The following is a 17,378-nucleotide window of genomic DNA, read 5'->3' as shown; positions in this document are numbered from 1 at the left end:
CGTCGGTTTTGACGTCGGTTTTCTTACCTTGCTAGCAGTAATAAATTAACGGTGCCATGGGTATCACAGGTAAAATACACACTCACCCTTCAGCCTTATACGTAAATATTGTGCTTACCACCCCCTACAGGGCTCTACAAATGGCTCGATTCTATCAAGCGTGTAGAACACGTCAAGAAATACAACGGCCTCACCCTTGGAATCGACACCTATAGCTGGCTACACAAAGGTGCATTCTCTTGCGCCCTCGAGCTCGTCCAGGGCACACCCACAACCCGTTATGTAGACTTCTGCGTCGAGCGCATCAAGATGCTACAGTATCACGGTGTCACACCCTACCTCGTCTTTGACGGCGATTACCTCCCATCTAAAGCGGATACTGAGGCAGGCCGCGAAGAACGCCGTGAAGAGAGTAGGAAGAAGGGCCTCGAGCTGTTAAAGACGAATAAGAAGGAGGCTATGGATATACTGCAGAAGGCGGTGGATGTGACGCCAGCAATGGCGCGTGCGGTCATACAGGCATGTAAGGAGCTCGGCGTCCAGTATGTCGTTGCGCCATATGAGGCGGATGCGCAGCTGTACTATCTTGAGAAGATAGGTGTTATCGACGGCGTCATATCCGAGGACTCGGACCTACTGGTATTTGGTGTACGCCTGCTGGTGACTAAGATGGATCGTTTTGGAGACTGCGTTGAGGTTAACCGCGCGGATTTTACGAAGAATAGAGACATTACGCTAGCAGGATGGACGGATGCGGAGTTTCGTATGATGGCGATATTGTCTGGGTGCGATTATCTGCCGAGTATCAGGGGCATTGGGCTCAAAAAGGCACATGGCTACGTGCGCTCTCACAAAACAGTTGATCGTATTGTGCGTGCGATCAGGATGGAGGGGAGGATGACTGTGCCGCCAGACTATCTCGAGAAGTTCAAGCAGGCGGAACTCACATTCCTGCATCAACGGGTGTGGTGCCCGAAGGCCGAGATGATGGTGATGTGCAATGAGCCAGAGGAACCACTTACCGGGGAAGCTCTAGTATTCATCGGCGGGTATGTAGCTCACCCGATTCCTGCTTCCGCCCCGTCTTAACACCCAATAGAGTAGTAGAACCTCAATTAGCCCGCGGGATTGCACTGGGCGAACTCGACCCAATAACTAAGCTCCCTTTTGACCCCATTCCAACGACTACGCATACAACAAGAGCCTACCCATCACAGCCATGCATAACCGTAGGTCACCCCTCGTGTTATGCCTACCTGTTTCTAACCCCTTATCCTAGTGCTAACCCACCCGCAGGCCCGGCCCCGTCCCCGCCCACCCACTGCAAAGCCTGTTAGCATCGCAACATTCTTCCCAAAAACTTCAATGCCAAGGACACCACTCGCTGCAAAATCGTCAAATATTCAAGCCATTCGTAAAGCCTTCACCGCACCGAGACCATCCTCGGCATCATCATCATCGGAGTCGTCATTTTCATGTCCGCCTAAGAAGCGCGGCGCAGAGGAAGCACCCAAAACAGACACTCCAATCAAGAAGTCGCGGACGTTTGCCGCGGGTGAGAACGTGAGAGTTACGGGCGAGCGAAGCGCCTTCTTCAATACTCCAAAGCATCTGCAGTCGCGTCGCCCACTTGCCGTAACTGTGGAAACACCTACGGCCAAGAAAACAGTCGCCGAAAGCGCTCCGATTCCCCCAACCGTGGCGGACCCCGACCTGGAAAAAGCAATCCAGGCATCACTGCAGCCCGAATATCTCCCTGACATGGAGATTGAAACCGGTGTTCAGAAGGTTGCGCGCTCACTCAAAGCCGATTTTTCAAAGAGTGGTCATGGGAAACTGGCGAAGTTTGTTGAAAAGCAACGGGTTGGGGCGGTGAAGGCACGGTTGAGCACGAGTGCAGCGGGGGTAAAGAAGAACGGCGGGTTTATGCAGCAGTTTAAGAGGGCTGTCGGGACAAAGATGCAGATACCGCATACGGTAGGCGCGGGTGAAGAGAGTCAGGACAGTGCTGGCGGCGATAGTCAGGGTGCAGGCTTTGGGCTTGGCGTTGGTGTAGAGGAGAGCCAGGGCAGTGACATTGAGTGCCAAAGGGAGTTTGGACGTGGTTTGGAGACGTTTAGGTTGAAGCGGTAATGGTTTTTCATCCAGAGATTCACGAAGACTATTTTGTGCCTTTTTTGTTGTCGTTTTGTACTGAATTGGCGTTAGTCTTTTTTTGGTTGTTGGTTTCTTCTGGCGTGGGAGCGTTTTTATTCTTTCCTTTTTTTATATTCTTTGAATTGGTTAAACCAATGGGGTAATTATGAATATATCACAAACAAGTGTAATATCTCAATAAATTATAGCGATATCAGACTTCTGTCTGAATTCGTTGTTGTTAACTCCCCAAATCCGTTTGTTTCTAATTCCATACCGCACTAGAAGAGGTTACAGTAGGCATCAATGCTCAATGATACTTCTACCGTTTTTTTATGCAGTAGACGCTCGGCAGTTTAGCACGGGTAAATGACGTAATTAAACTTCTTATTGCATGCAGCAGCTTAACTCCGTAGATTAGATATACTTCCCCGCGACAGCATATCGCCGAATCTCTAATGCTTCTACCAAGAGCCAGTGTTCTAAAAACTCGTCTACTAAAAACTCGTCTACTACAACCGCTTAAATTCGCGCAACAGTCTCGAGCTATGCAGATAAAGTCGATTCCAATGTGTATGTTGCTGCACTTGTGCTCTACAGTGCGCTTGAATTAATTTGATGTAACTTAGGGACCGGGAGCCATGATAACTATGCGTATCTGGTGGTAGACGACAAGACGAAAGATGCAATGGTTGTAGACCCAGCGAACCCGCCAGAGTATGCCTTGCGCCCTTGCGATTGTCTGTTGAAGAGGGTTTAGCTGACGATGGGTGTGTAGGGTGCTACCGTACTTGGAGAAGACGCTAGCGGCGGAGGGGATTACTCTGAAGGGTATTATCAATACGCACCAGTAGGTTAAGTCTTCAGGGCGGATCGGGCTGAGTATAGCTAACTCAGACACTTGAAAGTCATTATGACCATGCCGGCGGTAATAAAGAGCTGGTGAACATCCAAGCTGCTTCTGCCTTCCAGGCTGACTGCTAACATTCTCTCTCCCGCCAGCTCAAACACTATCCGGTCCCAATCCTCGGCGGAAAAGACTGCGAGGGCGTGACAAAAATCCTCAAAGATGGCGAGACCTTCACCATTGGCAAGGGGATCAGCGTCAAGTCATTGCACACACCGTGCCATACTCAAGATAGTATCTGCTATTTTGCCCAGGATGGAGATGAGAAGGCAGTATTTACGGGGGATACTCTGTTCATTGCCGGTAAGTGGTTGTATATGTGTTGGACTAGGGAGTTTGTTCAATAATCGTGGTTGTAGGCTGTGGTAGATTCTTCGAGGGTACGCCAGAGGAGATGCACAAAGCGCTGAATGTGACGCTGGCTTCACTCCCGGACGATACGAAGGTCTACCCGGGGCATGAGTATACAAGGTCTAATATCAAGTTCGGACAGCATGTCACGGATACGGTGCCGGTGCAAAAGCTGGCAAAGTTCTGTGCAGAGAACGAACAGACACAAGGGAAATTCACCATTGGGGATGAGAAGGTGTGTGATGCTTCCCTGCTCGATTTTATGGTGGTCTAGCTTATGTTGCTTACTTATGCTGACGATTTCTAGCAACATAACGTTTTTATGAGGGTTGATGTTGGTGATATCCTTCTATAATTTGAATTTCGATGCTCTTCTGGAATGTCAGCTAATATAAACGGCGGTGTATAGGACCTGGCTGTTCAGCAAGCCACCGGTGAAATTGAACCAGTTGCGGTTATGAAGAAACTTCGGGAGATGAAGAATAGTTTCAAGTAGTTTGGTCCTTTGTTTGACCTTTGTTAAACTACTTTATCTAATTAGTCTCTAATATTTGCGTAGACCTCCTGTGAAGTCTATATTGTAGAGTTGTGCGTGAAATATGGGGGCTGGTGTGTTTAGTTTGTGTCTCGAGATTTAATCCATATCCCAGGTAGTCCATTAATGATTTACTTATAAGTTTGAACACTAGCTGGATATTTCTTAAGTTGGTATTTCGGGAGTGTTCGCATAATTTCAGCAGACCTAAGACAAGGAATCAATGTTGATATTAGGGTTAGGGGTGTGCTTTCGACTCATATGAGGCTCTGTCAACCCCGCGCCGCATAAAAATACCCCGCCATCCCATCTCGAAAGTCCATCGCAACGAAAAACCCCACCAACCATAGCACTTCCGCCCACAAATCCTCAAATCTAATAAAGCTCAACCTTAAAATTTAGCTTTTATGGATTTCCCCAAGGAAGAAGAGAAAATCCTCGAGTTCTGGAGGGAGATTGATGCCTTCAGGACCTCGGTCAAATTGTCAGAGGGGAAGACGCCGTATTCTTTTTATGACGGACCTCCGTTCTGTACTGGGTGAGTTGCTCTGAAGATAATTGTGAGCTTTGTGGCGGAAGCACTAAACGTTTTTTGATCTGGGTGTACAGATTACCGCATTATGGTACACACACCCACATTGTAGTTTTCTTGTTTGTGTACTGACTTTTGGTTCGTTTGACCGAAGGCCACTTGCTCGCCAGTACCATCAAAGATATTGTCCCCCGTTATTGGCACATGAAAGGTCACTATGTCGAGCGAAGGTTCGGTTGGGATACTCACGGTCTCCCCGTTGAGTATGAAATTGACAAAAAGCTTAACATCACCTGTAAGGACGATGTTATGAAGATGGGCATTGATAAGTACAATGCCGAGTGCAGGGCTATTGTCATGAGGTACTCCACAGAATGGAGACAAACCATCGATAGGTTGGGTCGCTGGATCGACTTCGACAATGACTACAAGGTTAGTTTGTAAATTTCTGTTAAAGATCGGGTTGCAGTTTCGGCTACTGACAAGTACTAGACCATGTACCCGACATACATGGAGTCCATATGGTGGGTTTGCAAACAGCTTTTTGACAAAGAACAAGTGTATCTTGGATACCGTGTTATGCCCTACTCAACTGCATGCACCACCCCTCTTTCCAACTTCGAATCTCAACAGAACTACAAGGATGTTCAAGACCCTGCCATAGTTGTCAGCTTCCCACTGGTAGAGGATCCCACTACCGAGCTTCTTGCTTGGACCACCACACCTTGGACGTTGCCCTCTCACACTGGAATTGCGGTCCACCCAGATTTTGAGTACATCAAGATCAATGATCAGACTTCTGGCAGAAACTACATCCTTCTCGAGTCATGTCTGAAAACTCTATACGGAGAGAAGGGGCTCAAAAAGGCAAAGTACACCATTGAGAAGAAGTATAAGGGTAAGGATATGTTAGGATGGAAGTACGAGCCGCTTTTTGACTACTTCTATGAGGATTTTAAGGAATATGGTTTCAAGGTATTGAATGCTACCTATGTCACATCGGACAGTGGTACGGGGTTGGTTCATCAAGCACCTGCATTTGGTGAGGAGGATTACAATGTCGCGATGGATGCGGGAGTCATCACGGAGAAGCGGCCTCCGCCAAACCCGGTCGATGAGTCTGGTATTTTTACTAGCCAAGTTAGAGATTTCGCTGGGCTTCACGTTAAGGTACTTCTTTCTAGCCCGCTATATATCAATGATGTATTAACATGTGAATTGAAGGCTGCAGACAAGTCTATCATTAAATATTTGAAGGAGAAAAAGAGACTCATCGTCGATGGTCAAATCACCCACAGTTATCCATTCTGTTGGCGTTCAGATACCCCTTTGATTTACCGGGCCGTTCCCGCTTGGTTCGTCCGTATCCCCAGTATCATTCCCCAGATGTTGAAGAACATTGAGGGCTCGCATTGGGTTCCTTCAAATGTGAAGGAAAACAGATTTGCAAGTTGGATTGCAAATGCTAGGGACTGGAACATCTCTCGTAATAGATATTGGGGTACACCGTTACCCATATGGGTTTCTGATGATCGTGAGGAGATTGTGTGTGTTGGAAGTGTAGAGGAACTCAGGGAGTTGAGTGGATGCGGAGAGATTCCGGATCTCCACCGCGAAAAAATTGACCATATCACCATCCCGAGCAAGAAAGGAAAAGGTGTTTTAAAGAGAGTGGAGGAGGTCTTTGATTGTTGGTTTGAGTCTGGAAGCATGCCTTACGCCAGCAAGCACTACCCTTTCGAAAACAAGGAGCAGTTTGAGGGCTCTTTCCCAGCTAACTTCATTGCCGAGGGATTGGACCAGACGCGTGGATGGTTCTACACCCTCCTTGTCCTTGGTACACATCTCTTTGGGGTCTCTCCATTCCAAAACTGCATTGTCAATGGTATTGTGCTTGCCGAGGACGGAAAGAAGATGTCCAAGCGTCTCAAGAACTATCCTGACCCTACATTGGTCATGGACAAGTACGGTTCTGATGCTCTGAGACTGTACCTCATCAACTCACCAGTTGTCAGGGCACAGCCGCTGAGGTTCAAGGAGTTGGGTGTCAAAGAGGTTGTCGCCAAGGTGCTGTTACCGCTTTGGAACAGTTACAATTTCTTCGAGCAGCAGGCACAGCTATTGAAGAAACTGACTGGTAAGGAATACAGGTTCAGCCCTGAGTCAGGTGGTAACAAGAATGTGATGGACAAATGGGTTCTGGCCAATTGCCAGAGTTACTTGAAATTTGTGAATGAAGAGATGACTGGTGAGCTCACTCAAGATTTGACTGTTAATATCCGTTGCTAATCAGATTTAAACTCTCAGCATACCGGTTGTACACCGTGGTCCCTAGAATGCTGGAAATGATCGACAACACAACCAACTGGTACATTAGATTCAACAGAAAACGTCTGAAGGGTGAATATGGCCTCGAAGACACAACACATGCTCTGAACGCACTCTTTGAGGTTCTATTTACGCTTGTGCGTGGCCTCGCCCCATTCACACCATTCTTGACAGATAACATCTACCAACGCCTGCGCCCCTACATTCCCGAGTCACTCTTACCCAAGGATTCCAGAAGTGTACATTTCTTGAGCTTCCCAGAGGTTAGAGAAGAACTGTTCGATGAGGATGTTGAGAGGAGATTTGGCAGAATGCAGAAGGTCATTGAGCTTGCACGTGTTTCCCGAGAGAGGAAAACTGTCGGCTTGAAGGTAGATAGATCCAATCACTTATAAATCACTTTTGACGCTAACCGACATTTCAGACACCTTTGAAAACACTTGTTGTCATCCACAAAGACCAACAATATCTCGACGATGTCAAGTCTCTCGAATCTTACATCACCTCTGAGCTTAACGTCCGCGATCTTGTCCTTTCATCGGACGAGGACAAGTACGGTGTACAATACAAGGCTGTTGCCGATTGGCCTGTCCTTGGAAAGAAATTGAAGAAGGATCTTCCCAAGGTCAAGCAAGCTCTCACTAAGCTAACGAGCGCTGAGGTCAAAAAATTTGTTGAAGACAAGGAAATTATAGTCGGTGGGATCACACTTGTGGCCGAGGATCTCAACGTAGTCCGCGAGCTCGGGGAGTCATCAGGGCATATGGAGACAAACACAGATAACGATGTCCTCACCATCCTTGACACAGAGCTGCACAAGGAGCTGGAGAGTGAGGGACTTGCGAGAGAAATTCTGAACCGTGTTCAGAGGTTACGAAAGAAGGCGGGTCTCGTGGCTACAGATGATGTGAAGATGGAGTATAGAATCCTCAAGGACCCGATTGGACTCGAGGAGGTCTTTGTAGAGCATGGGGATACTCTTGAGAAGGCTCTTCGAAGGCCTCTGGATAAGGCCACCATCACGCACATTGAAAAAATAAATCCAGGTGAAGATATGGACAAGATCATTATGGAGGAGGAGCAAGAGGTTTCAGAAGCCACATTCTTGCTGAGGCTTCTAAAGCTTTAGGGGTTTAGTGATTCTTAGATATATTCAATTTATTTAGAGTTCAAACGTCTTAAGGAAGCCTAAAGATTCATCGATCAAGGAAAGAAGAGAACCATGTAAAACTGGATTTCTATCATTAAAAGCACCCATGATGTATGATACCATGTAGTACAAATAACTACAACTATAATTTCCACGCCGCACCAAAGTAGGGTATGGCGCGAGACTACATTTACGCATGTGTTAAATACCGAGAATTCGAATTCTCAATACTTCTCCTCAATTTCTCGTGTAATCAGAGCCTATATGTATCTTATTGCTCGCCACGTCTTTATTCAGGGACATGCGACTCCCAACAAATAGCCTCACGATAATTACTACTGGTTTACAGCACCTAATAAAGTATTTTATCTAGAAACTAAACAGCCATGGCGAGAATCCTAGAGTAGATATATGTTAGCCTTATCCCCAGGCCCTGATTTAATTCTGCTATACCGTCGATTTCGGGCTTCCGAGTCTAGAGGATATATTGTTGTCGCTCTTAGTCACTTCCGGTATGCCAAGAGTTATATGGGTATATCAAGTCTTCTATCTATATATTGCACGATATTAAGTCGATCAAGCAACCAAGTCATGACATAAATCTAAACCACATATAGATATCCTATGTTCTATAAATAATGCCAAATGAGGATATTCCAGCGAGACAGAAGCAAAATCAACAGCTGAAAAATGATGGAGTTTTGGGCATTCATGAAGGAGCCAGTCGTGCTATGATTCTGGTACGCCAAGAGTTATATAATGCCTGTATTATAATATGTACTGTAGGTACATACATGCATAATAAAGCAACCAGTATCGTACACTTCACTTTACATTGATGTTCTCTTTTTACCTTCATATTCCCGTATCCACTAGCAACAGAACAGGACCTAGAGCCAAGAAATCCGTCACTACATGAAGGTAACGGGTATCATACGTGGTATTTAATGTAGATCCATAACCAAAACAACAAAAGGCATAGAAAGCTAAGCCTAATTAGGGTTCCACACTATTAGGCTGCAGATTTCGCATGAAAAGAGCCGTTTCCGTAACTACAAAGGTTATTCAAGATTACTTACATATAGCTAAAAATTGAAAGATAGACGAGATCGGAGATGTTTTGTCGATCTCAACACTTGTTGATCATCATTGGCCATAGCCCCATCACCAATTACACAGTCGAGTGATACTCCATGCTTAAGATATAAATGCATTGTGGTCTAAAATAATCTATTTTTGGTCGTACACGACATTACATTACATTAAAATAATCACATGCAGTGAGAAATATTCTCGCTAGTCCTTATACCTGCCCAACTCTCTATCAACAAAACCGTCCCCTTCAATGCTCTTCAGTGATGAAATGTCCTTATCTAGGCGTCTCCAGGACGAACATAGGGCAGTTAGTTATACAAATCTTCCGATAAGTTCACTGCAGATCCCTGGATTTAGGGAGCCACAGACAGAAGATAGAAAAAATGAAGAATACTACCCTCAGGCGAAACAGACAAAGAAACCTAAGAAACCCAAGAAACCGGAGAAGCCCAAGAAGCCCAAGAAGCCCAAGAAACCAAAGAAATCGATGAGAAATTACAAAAGACGGCCAGCGTTCGTGAAACAGGTAGAAAAAATAAGCAAAAACAACAAGTCGTTATACAGATATAGCAAGTGAATAATAATAATCGAAACAAAGAAGGAAGTCAGCTGTTTCCAGAACAGACGGGGTAAGGGGTATTTCTTTGAGAGTGGGTGGGGCATAAAAAATAATTCGTCCCGCCGATCTAGCCTGCTGGCTATCATGTTTGTTCAGTTCATCTTTCCAGCTTCCACATCCATCAAGTCGTCAAATGCATCATCTTTCCTTACGCCCCACCATCCACTCTTCCTCCCAACAACCATTGCAATTATTGTTAGCGAAGCAGCTCCAAGGAACAATCCATCAAACCATCGATCGACGAAGGCGGGGTCCAATGGTGCTCCAAGCGCATCACTAATCACAAAGCTCATATGTGAAGGAAGATTGCTTCTCAGTAAGAGAGCTGATGCAAGCATATAAACCGCACTGATTTGAGATACAAAAAGAGCAAAATTGGGATTGTCCCCTTTGCTTGCATGACCGATCACCCCAGGGGCTGCACGGCTTAGCATATTGAGAGTTGTCATTACGGATCCAAGTGACCCTATGATAATGACACCGGAGAAAGCAAAGCCTATCATGCGAGACCAGGCAGCACGATCAAGATGTGGGTCCCAATGCTGGGCGAGAAGAGCCACTACATTATTGATAGGGTCGCTTTGAGAGAATGAAGACCTAGATCTATGCAAAAATGGAATATGTGCTAGGGACGTAGCGAATATTCTGTATAAGCAGTAAACAGAGAAGCCGTAAGAAATAGTTGATATAAGTCGACCGAGCACTGATTTGGACCGTTGTTGTACGGTTAACCGGCGCTGAAACTCTGCAAATTCCGCTGACAATGAGGTTCGCATTGTTTCAAGACCGTTGATCTCACTAAGGAGTATCGAATGTTCTGCAATAATTAGCAATGCATACTAAGAGCCGGGTTGGAATCAAACCTTGAAGATCTGCATCCCCACGAACGGCAGAAAATACTTTGCTCATGAAGCCTTCTTGAGATGACTGTAACGTATTAGAATTTAGGTGAAAAGATATCTATGATCCAAGGCAGACAAACCTTCTTGTCTTGGATTTTGATTTCCAAGGTCCTCAGCCGTTTCCTTTTTCCATCCAACATCTCAGTCGCTGCAGTCAAACCAGCCTGGGCTCGGGAAACATCGATGTCGGTGACTGGTCTCGGTTTCGCTGTAAAGTTGTGCCATGGCGACGAGACGCAGCCAAAGCCAGCTATCTCAAACATTAGGTTAAAGAAAACATTTGGGAATATGGTGTTTCTCACAAAGTAGTGCCATTAACTAGAAGTGGTTAGTACATCTATTTTTAAGAAATCGGCGATTGGAGAACCTACGGATACCCCAATAACGCCAACTCTGGCTAAACACTCCTCCATCAGGGTGCGTGCTAGATCCCCATATAATTAGCCTCACTCTAAATCGCGAGAGATACGATACTTACATGTTCCCCAAACAATATGATCAGCTCTCCTTATGGGCAACCTATCGCCCAAACTCCAGAATACCCACAACCACCCCGCAAATGCGGCAAGTTCAGCCATAATCACATACTGTCTCCTCCAACTTCCTATACCACTCCCCCCAACAAGACTGTGTAATTCTAATAGGGGAGTAATCACAACCAAGCAGACTAACAGAACCCCGACCACAATCGGGAACCCAAGACGGCGGCTTGTCACATCGCCCCATTCACTAACTTCACACAAGATCAACTCTGCCAATACACCTGTAGCTCCAAGGGTTGTTGAAAATGTAAGTGCTGCTATCCTCTTCCGCGTGCGATTTTCGAGGTGGGAAAGGTGCCTCGCGCCTGCTCCGCATAAGACCGGAAACAGTCGTTGCAGCACGGTAAAAAAGATGAGACAAAATGTCACGATGAATAGCGACGATGAGAGCAGCTGATGTGTGCTAGATTTATGCTCCTTCGCCCAAGACGGGATACAGTCGTCTGTACAGATATCTGACAGTTCAGACGAGACATCGTCGCCGGGTAACATATCGGCGGGCTAATCTTTGCTGCACAAATTAATTATATTAAAGCCAGGGGAGATTTCTTCTTGAGCGGTAACAACTTGATTGGATAGCGATAATTAAATGCAGGTATATGTTGTGGAATAGTGAATGTCTAAAGGAATTAATTGATAGAGCTTGGGAGGTAAATATGTGTGAGTAGGGTACATGTACGTCTGTAGGTAGATGTTGGGTGGAGTAGCTGATGTTCAAGGAACAGGAGTTGGAGGGTGACGACTCCCGTGGGCGGGATGATCTTTGTGTGTTTTGTGTCGCCTCACTCCTTGCCAATTTCAGACACTGGACCCTGGTTTCACACTGGGTTCCTCGCGTGTATGCACCCCCTCTAGGCCATCAAGGCTTGGAGATTCGCGTTCAATAAGGTATTAACGACTCCTTTCCTTTCTTTCAAGAGTAGCGCAATAAAGCAAAGTACTCTAGAGTACTCTTGTACATACTGCAGATATACGGATATGTACATATGCTGCACATGTGATTTTTCCCGGACTTTAAGTGAGGGTACCTTTGCCGAACCTGCACTTACTATCTATCCGAAGATCAATACCTATCTCCCGTCGAGTTCCGCGCCTATTCTACCGAATTCATTACTTCACCCCCTCAACACTCCAGTCGAATATCTGGGCAAGTATAATTTGTTCTTGGGCATGCATTCTATCTACCTTTCATCTATACGGATCTAATAAAAATTGCTAAAATGTAGTCGGAATAAAAAAGGAAAAGGCAGGAGCTCTCCAAAGATGGCATGCCGACGCAATCAGATTCCGTGATTATAAGCGCCAAGTGATACCAAGACATGCCCAGACATGCCCAGGCATGCCCAGATATGCCAAGGTATTCCAAGAAATGCCAAGAAATAATACCATGCTACTAATTGGTAGTAGAGTCGCTAACGCCACCACCTCTGATCATTGATGTGAAGAGAGTACTTACGTCGTTTTAGAAGCATCTCCGGTTCGGCCATAATGACAACTCACGCGTGACTTTCAAAGCTTAATCAAAGACATCATGACATTTGACAGTCTTAGATACAATGAATAATAGGTATTTACGAATAAAAAAATCTAGCTTTAGGGTAAATAGAGTTGGTTCCGATCTCTTTAAGAAGCCAAGAATCCAAGAACATCCAAGACATCCAAACGGCTATCTTTTCGTTCTAACTGCCTTACTGAATTACTGCCAAGGAGCAGTAAGCGCAGAGTTTGCGTTTTGGTGGGGGTTCTTTGCATCATATCTCTTGGTTCGTCTCCCGTTTTTCTTGGACTTTTCTTGGAATTGCAGAAGTTAGACCCGGGTGGGCATATGATTGGATTTGATGACTCGATTTATTAGCTATTTGCGTGGGACATAAGAGTAATTCTTGAGATACCACATGTACATGTATTTACCCACAAGGCACTCCAAGGCTCGGCACCGTCACGGCCATCGAGAACTTGAGTGAAGTATGTAAAAAAAAAGAATGGACCCCACCAAGCTTGAACTTAATTTATGTCGTAGATTTCTGGGCGCTGCCGGGAACCTGTTGAGCCCCAAGGCAGCTTTCGAGTACAAATATGATGCCATTCCTCCCTGTTGTCCTCTTCTCTTCCTCCACTCACCAGTGTTAACAGCCCCTGTTCCTAGCCCACTATATCTATTACTATGGCTAGCAAAGAATCTGGACCCGCGAAGCCTTCTTTTTCCAGACCTGCTTATCAGCTCACTCCGGAGCAGGTTGCTCAGGAACTCCAGACAAATGTCGATACAGGCTTGTCTCCAGCTCAGGCCGAGCAAGCACTTAGCAAGTACGGTCCAAACGAATTAGATGGGGGCGAAGGGATTCCTATATGGAAGGTCTTTGTCAAACAAATTAGTAATGCTATGTATGTCACTGTTCCAATATATACTGATATAAAATGTTCATATTCTAACGGTTACTAGGATCTTGTATGTTTTCAAATTTCCCGGTCGCTTGAAATTATATATATGAATCGCTCTTATATGTCGTATTAACTGGAACTAGGGTCCTCATTCTTGCAATGGCTCTGTCTTATGGTGTCCAAGATTGGATTGAAGGTGGTGTTATCACTGCTGTTATCGCTCTCAACGTAACCATTGGTTTCTTTCAGGAATATAGAGCGTAAGTATCACTTACTCATTGACTAAAAATATGTTTAAAGCAAAACTAACAATTCACAGTGAGAAGACAATGGACTCTCTCCGAAGTCTCTCAAGCCCTACAGCTGCTGTTCTTAGAGACGGAAATGTCGAACACATCCCAAGCAAGACTGTGGTACCTGGTGATATCGTTGAATTGAAGACGGGGGACGTCGTTCCCGCAGATCTCAGACTATTTGATGTCATGAACTTCGAAACGGACGAAGCCTTACTCACTGGTGAATCACTACCAGTAATGAAGGACCCTATGTTGGATCTCAATGAGGAGACTGGGGTTGGCGACAGGATAAATATGGCCTTTTCTTCATCGACGGTTACCAAAGGACGTGCTCGTGGTATTGTCACTGGCACGGGTATGGCTACTGAGATCGGGGCAATAGCAGAATCCCTTGCTGGTAAAGACAAGAAGCCAAACCGATCAATGTCTCGTAAGAAGTACGGTACCCTTCAACCTGTCAAGGGTGCTGCTCTGAACACCTGGGATGCCATTGGCAAACTGCTTGGACTCACGGTTGGCACACCTCTTCAAAAGAAGCTGTCTAAATTGGCATATGTCCTGCTTTTTTGCGCTATCTTGCTTGCCATTATCGTATTTGGTGTTAACAAGTTTAACGTTACTCATGAAGTTACTATTTATGCTATCTCGCTTGGTATGTAACATCGGCTCACATAAACCTTTTTTTCTTCTTTTTTTGATCCTGAGGGCCGCTTTCAAAAACAAAACTAACACCATATTTAGGTATTGCCATCATTCCGGAGTCCTTAATTGCTGTCTTGACCATCACTATGGCCGTCGGCATGAAAAGAATGGTCAAACGCAAGGTTATTGTGCGCAAACTTGACGCTTTGGAAGCTCTTGGAGGTGTTACCAATATTTGCTCTGATAAGACTGGTACATTGACTCAAGGAAAAATGGTTACTCGTAAGGCTTGGATTCCGGGTATTGGAATCTATAGCGTCGACCGCACTGGCGAGGCCACCGATCCGACATCTGGTACCATTCGCCTTGGGCCTGCACCTACTGTGGCTTCGGAGGCAGACGCTGAAAAGGAATATCAAAGGAAACAGGATGAACGTGATCAAGCTCGCTCTGCTCTCGCACTGAAGTTCGCCGATGAACCTAGACCCCGAAAAAAACCCGAGATGCCAGAAGTGATGCAGGAACAAGAAAAGGGAGAAGTATCAGGGGATGATCAAGAAGTGCCTGAAGTGGGAGCGGAGCTGGAAGCCTTCTTGCAGTCCTCTGCACTTTGCAACTTGGCAACTTTACGATTTGATGAACAGAAAAGCATGTGGCAAGCTACCGGCGACCCAACAGAAGTAAGTGGTAATTCATTCTATTTCCTATTTATATATACTAACCAATATAGATTGCCCTGCAAGTTTTCGCCCACCGATTCGACTATGGGAAAAAGAAGCTTACCTCTGATGGATGGAAACAACTCGGTGAATACCCTTTCGATAGTGACGTCAAGAGAATGTCTGTCATTTTCCAGGAACCAAACGAGGGAAAATACCTTATCTTTGTCAAAGGTGCTGTTGAAAGGATTCTTGATCTCTGTACCAATGTTGGATTCGGAGAGAACACCCAGCCCATGACCGAGGAGCTTAAGGAGGAAGTCACGCGACAAATGTCATTGCTCGCTGATCAAGGATTACGTGTTTTGGCAATTGCTCGCAGAGTTGTTGAAAGCCCTCCTAAGGACTGGACCGAATTTCCCCGAGACCAGGTTGAACGAGAACTCACGCTTATGGGCCTTGCTGGGCTTTATGATCCACCACGTCTCGAGACCAAAGATGCTGTCAGAGAATGTACTGAGGCCGGTATTCAAGTTCACATGTTGACTGGAGACCATCCCGGAACTGCTCGTGCCATCGCTCGGGAGGTCGGGATCATTCCTAGAGACTTTGGATCTTTCCCTCCAGAGGTTGCCAATAGTATGGTCAAAACTGCTGCCGAGTTTGATGCTCTTACAGATGAAGAAATTGACAATCTTCCCACGCTACCGTTTGTCATTGCTCGATGTGCTCCCAACACCAAAGTTCGTATGATCGATGCCCTCCATCGAAGGAATAGATACGCAGCGATGACGGGAGATGGAGTCAATGACTCCCCTAGTTTGAAGAGAGCTGATGTCGGAATCGCAATGGGTCTTGGAGGATCTGATGTTGCGAAGTCTGCATCTGACATTGTGCTTACCGATGACAACTTTGCTAGTATCGTTAATGCCGTTGAAGAAGGAAGAAGGATGTTTGACAATATTCAAAAGTTTATTCTTCATCTTCTCGTTTCTAACGTCGGGGAAGTCATCCTTTTGATCATTGGACTTGCTTTCCAGGACAGGAACAACCTCTCGGTCTTTCCGCTTGCGCCCCTTGAGATCCTTTGGATCAACATGTTGACAAGTTCATTCCCCGCGTTTGGATTGGGATTGGAAGCTGCTTCTTCCGATATTATGAGACGACCACCGCACGACTCTAAGAGGGGTGTTTTCACAAAACAAATTCTCGTAGACATGATCGTATACGGAACGATTATGGGCTCCTTATGTCTCTGCACCTTTGTAATCATTGTCTTCGGCGTCGGCGACGGAAACCTTGGAGTAAACTGCAATGCTTCTTATACGCCAGATTGTGACCTGGTCTTCAGGGCCAGAGGCGCCGTGTTTGCGGAGCTGACTTGGTTGATTTTGGTTTCAGCGTGGGAGTTTAAGAGCATTCGCCGAAGCATGTTTAGACTCGACCCTTACCAAATAGAACACAAATTCCCATTTTTCAAGGATGTAAGTATCCAGAAATTCTTCATCTCCATGAACAGCATGCTAATTAGAGAAAAAAGATTTACGAGAACAAGTTCTTGTTTTATTCTGTCTTCATCGGCGCCTTATCGGTATTCCCAGTCGTTTACATTCCAACCTTGAACACGCAAGTGTTTAAGCATAAAGGAATTACTTGGGAGTGGGCATTGTCTATTGGCGCTGTTCCAATTTTTATTCTCGGAGTCGAACTCTGGAAATTTACCAAGCGCTACACTGGCTGGTTTAACCGTGGCGAGTCTGATAGAGTGAAAAAAGATGCTTCCCTCAGTTTGCGTCAAGGATTCTTCACGATGGCAAAGACCATCACACAGCCAAATTCAATCCGATCAAGGAGAAACTCAATGAATGGTGTTGGTTCAAGGACAACTACTATGGAGAAGAGGCCGGCAGTCGGAGACGAGTTGGTTTAATTTTTTTTGTTTGATTTCTTAAGCGATTGCTGGATTTATTATTTCCTATCTTCTTTTTTGCTTTTGCACGAGTTTTTCTATGATTTTTTGTATGAGTTTATGATGGCTATTACGAATGACTGTTATCAATCCACAGTTGATGAATTAAGGAAGCTTAGAGAGGGTTATATATATCTGTAATATAATTGAGGAAGAATTATTTGCCGATAACGTTCAGAAACCAGCCATGGGCCAAATATCAAGTACAGGAAGTGAGTTTTCGGGGAAGAAGTTGAAGATTACACGCCATATATGCAATATGCAATGGGCTGCCTGACCATTTCTAACCTTGCTGAATTTGTGGCTTTCGAGCCTAGAAAAAGTGTTCAAGTG

General features: G+C 45.4%; 5 protein-coding genes across 5 annotated transcripts; 4 read left to right on the top strand and 1 right to left on the bottom strand.

The window, feature by feature from the left end:
- Window positions 1-56: 56 nt before the first annotated feature.
- Window positions 57-2,133, top strand: H6S33_000362 (uncharacterized protein; the record flags this gene model as incomplete). Its single annotated transcript, XM_044831731.1, has 4 exons — window positions 57-69; window positions 131-1,049; window positions 1,100-1,229; window positions 1,297-2,133. The coding sequence occupies 4 exons, from the start codon at window positions 57-59 to the stop codon at window positions 2,131-2,133; spliced, it is 1,899 nt and encodes a 632-aa protein (XP_044699921.1).
- A 461-nt stretch (window positions 2,134-2,594) lies between these two features.
- H6S33_000361 (uncharacterized protein) lies at window positions 2,595-3,890 on the top strand (the record flags this gene model as incomplete). Its single annotated transcript, XM_044831730.1, has 8 exons — window positions 2,595-2,709; window positions 2,766-2,853; window positions 2,915-2,986; window positions 3,045-3,078; window positions 3,139-3,346; window positions 3,403-3,629; window positions 3,702-3,728; window positions 3,804-3,890. 8 exons carry the CDS (start codon window positions 2,595-2,597, stop codon window positions 3,888-3,890), a joined length of 858 nt encoding a protein of 285 aa, XP_044699920.1.
- A 446-nt stretch (window positions 3,891-4,336) lies between these two features.
- H6S33_000360 (uncharacterized protein) lies at window positions 4,337-7,918 on the top strand (the record flags this gene model as incomplete). The annotated part of the gene is made up of 7 exons (XM_044831729.1): window positions 4,337-4,467; window positions 4,539-4,552; window positions 4,616-4,893; window positions 4,954-5,631; window positions 5,686-6,709; window positions 6,769-7,160; window positions 7,214-7,918. The coding sequence occupies 7 exons, from the start codon at window positions 4,337-4,339 to the stop codon at window positions 7,916-7,918; spliced, it is 3,222 nt and encodes a 1,073-aa protein (XP_044699919.1).
- A 1,827-nt stretch (window positions 7,919-9,745) lies between these two features.
- H6S33_000359 (uncharacterized protein) lies at window positions 9,746-11,589 on the bottom strand (the record flags this gene model as incomplete). Its single annotated transcript, XM_044831727.1, has 6 exons — window positions 9,746-10,470; window positions 10,517-10,580; window positions 10,636-10,805; window positions 10,858-10,873; window positions 10,927-10,979; window positions 11,034-11,589. 6 exons carry the CDS (start codon window positions 11,587-11,589, stop codon window positions 9,746-9,748), a joined length of 1,584 nt encoding a protein of 527 aa, XP_044699918.1.
- A 1,672-nt stretch (window positions 11,590-13,261) lies between these two features.
- On the top strand, window positions 13,262-17,006 carry H6S33_000358 (uncharacterized protein; the record flags this gene model as incomplete). Its single annotated transcript, XM_044831726.1, has 7 exons — window positions 13,262-13,482; window positions 13,541-13,546; window positions 13,623-13,739; window positions 13,799-14,427; window positions 14,517-15,097; window positions 15,148-16,560; window positions 16,617-17,006. The coding sequence occupies 7 exons, from the start codon at window positions 13,262-13,264 to the stop codon at window positions 17,004-17,006; spliced, it is 3,357 nt and encodes a 1,118-aa protein (XP_044699917.1).
- Between the last annotated feature and the right edge of the window lie 372 nt (window positions 17,007-17,378).

The sequence above is a fragment of the Morchella sextelata genome (assembly GCF_020137385.1).
Source record: "Morchella sextelata strain SCLS chromosome Unknown scls_1, whole genome shotgun sequence".
Lineage (NCBI taxonomy): Eukaryota > Fungi > Ascomycota > Pezizomycetes > Pezizales > Morchellaceae > Morchella > Morchella sextelata.
Note: the sequence above shows the minus strand (reverse complement) of the source record. Positions and strands in the feature narration are given on the sequence as shown.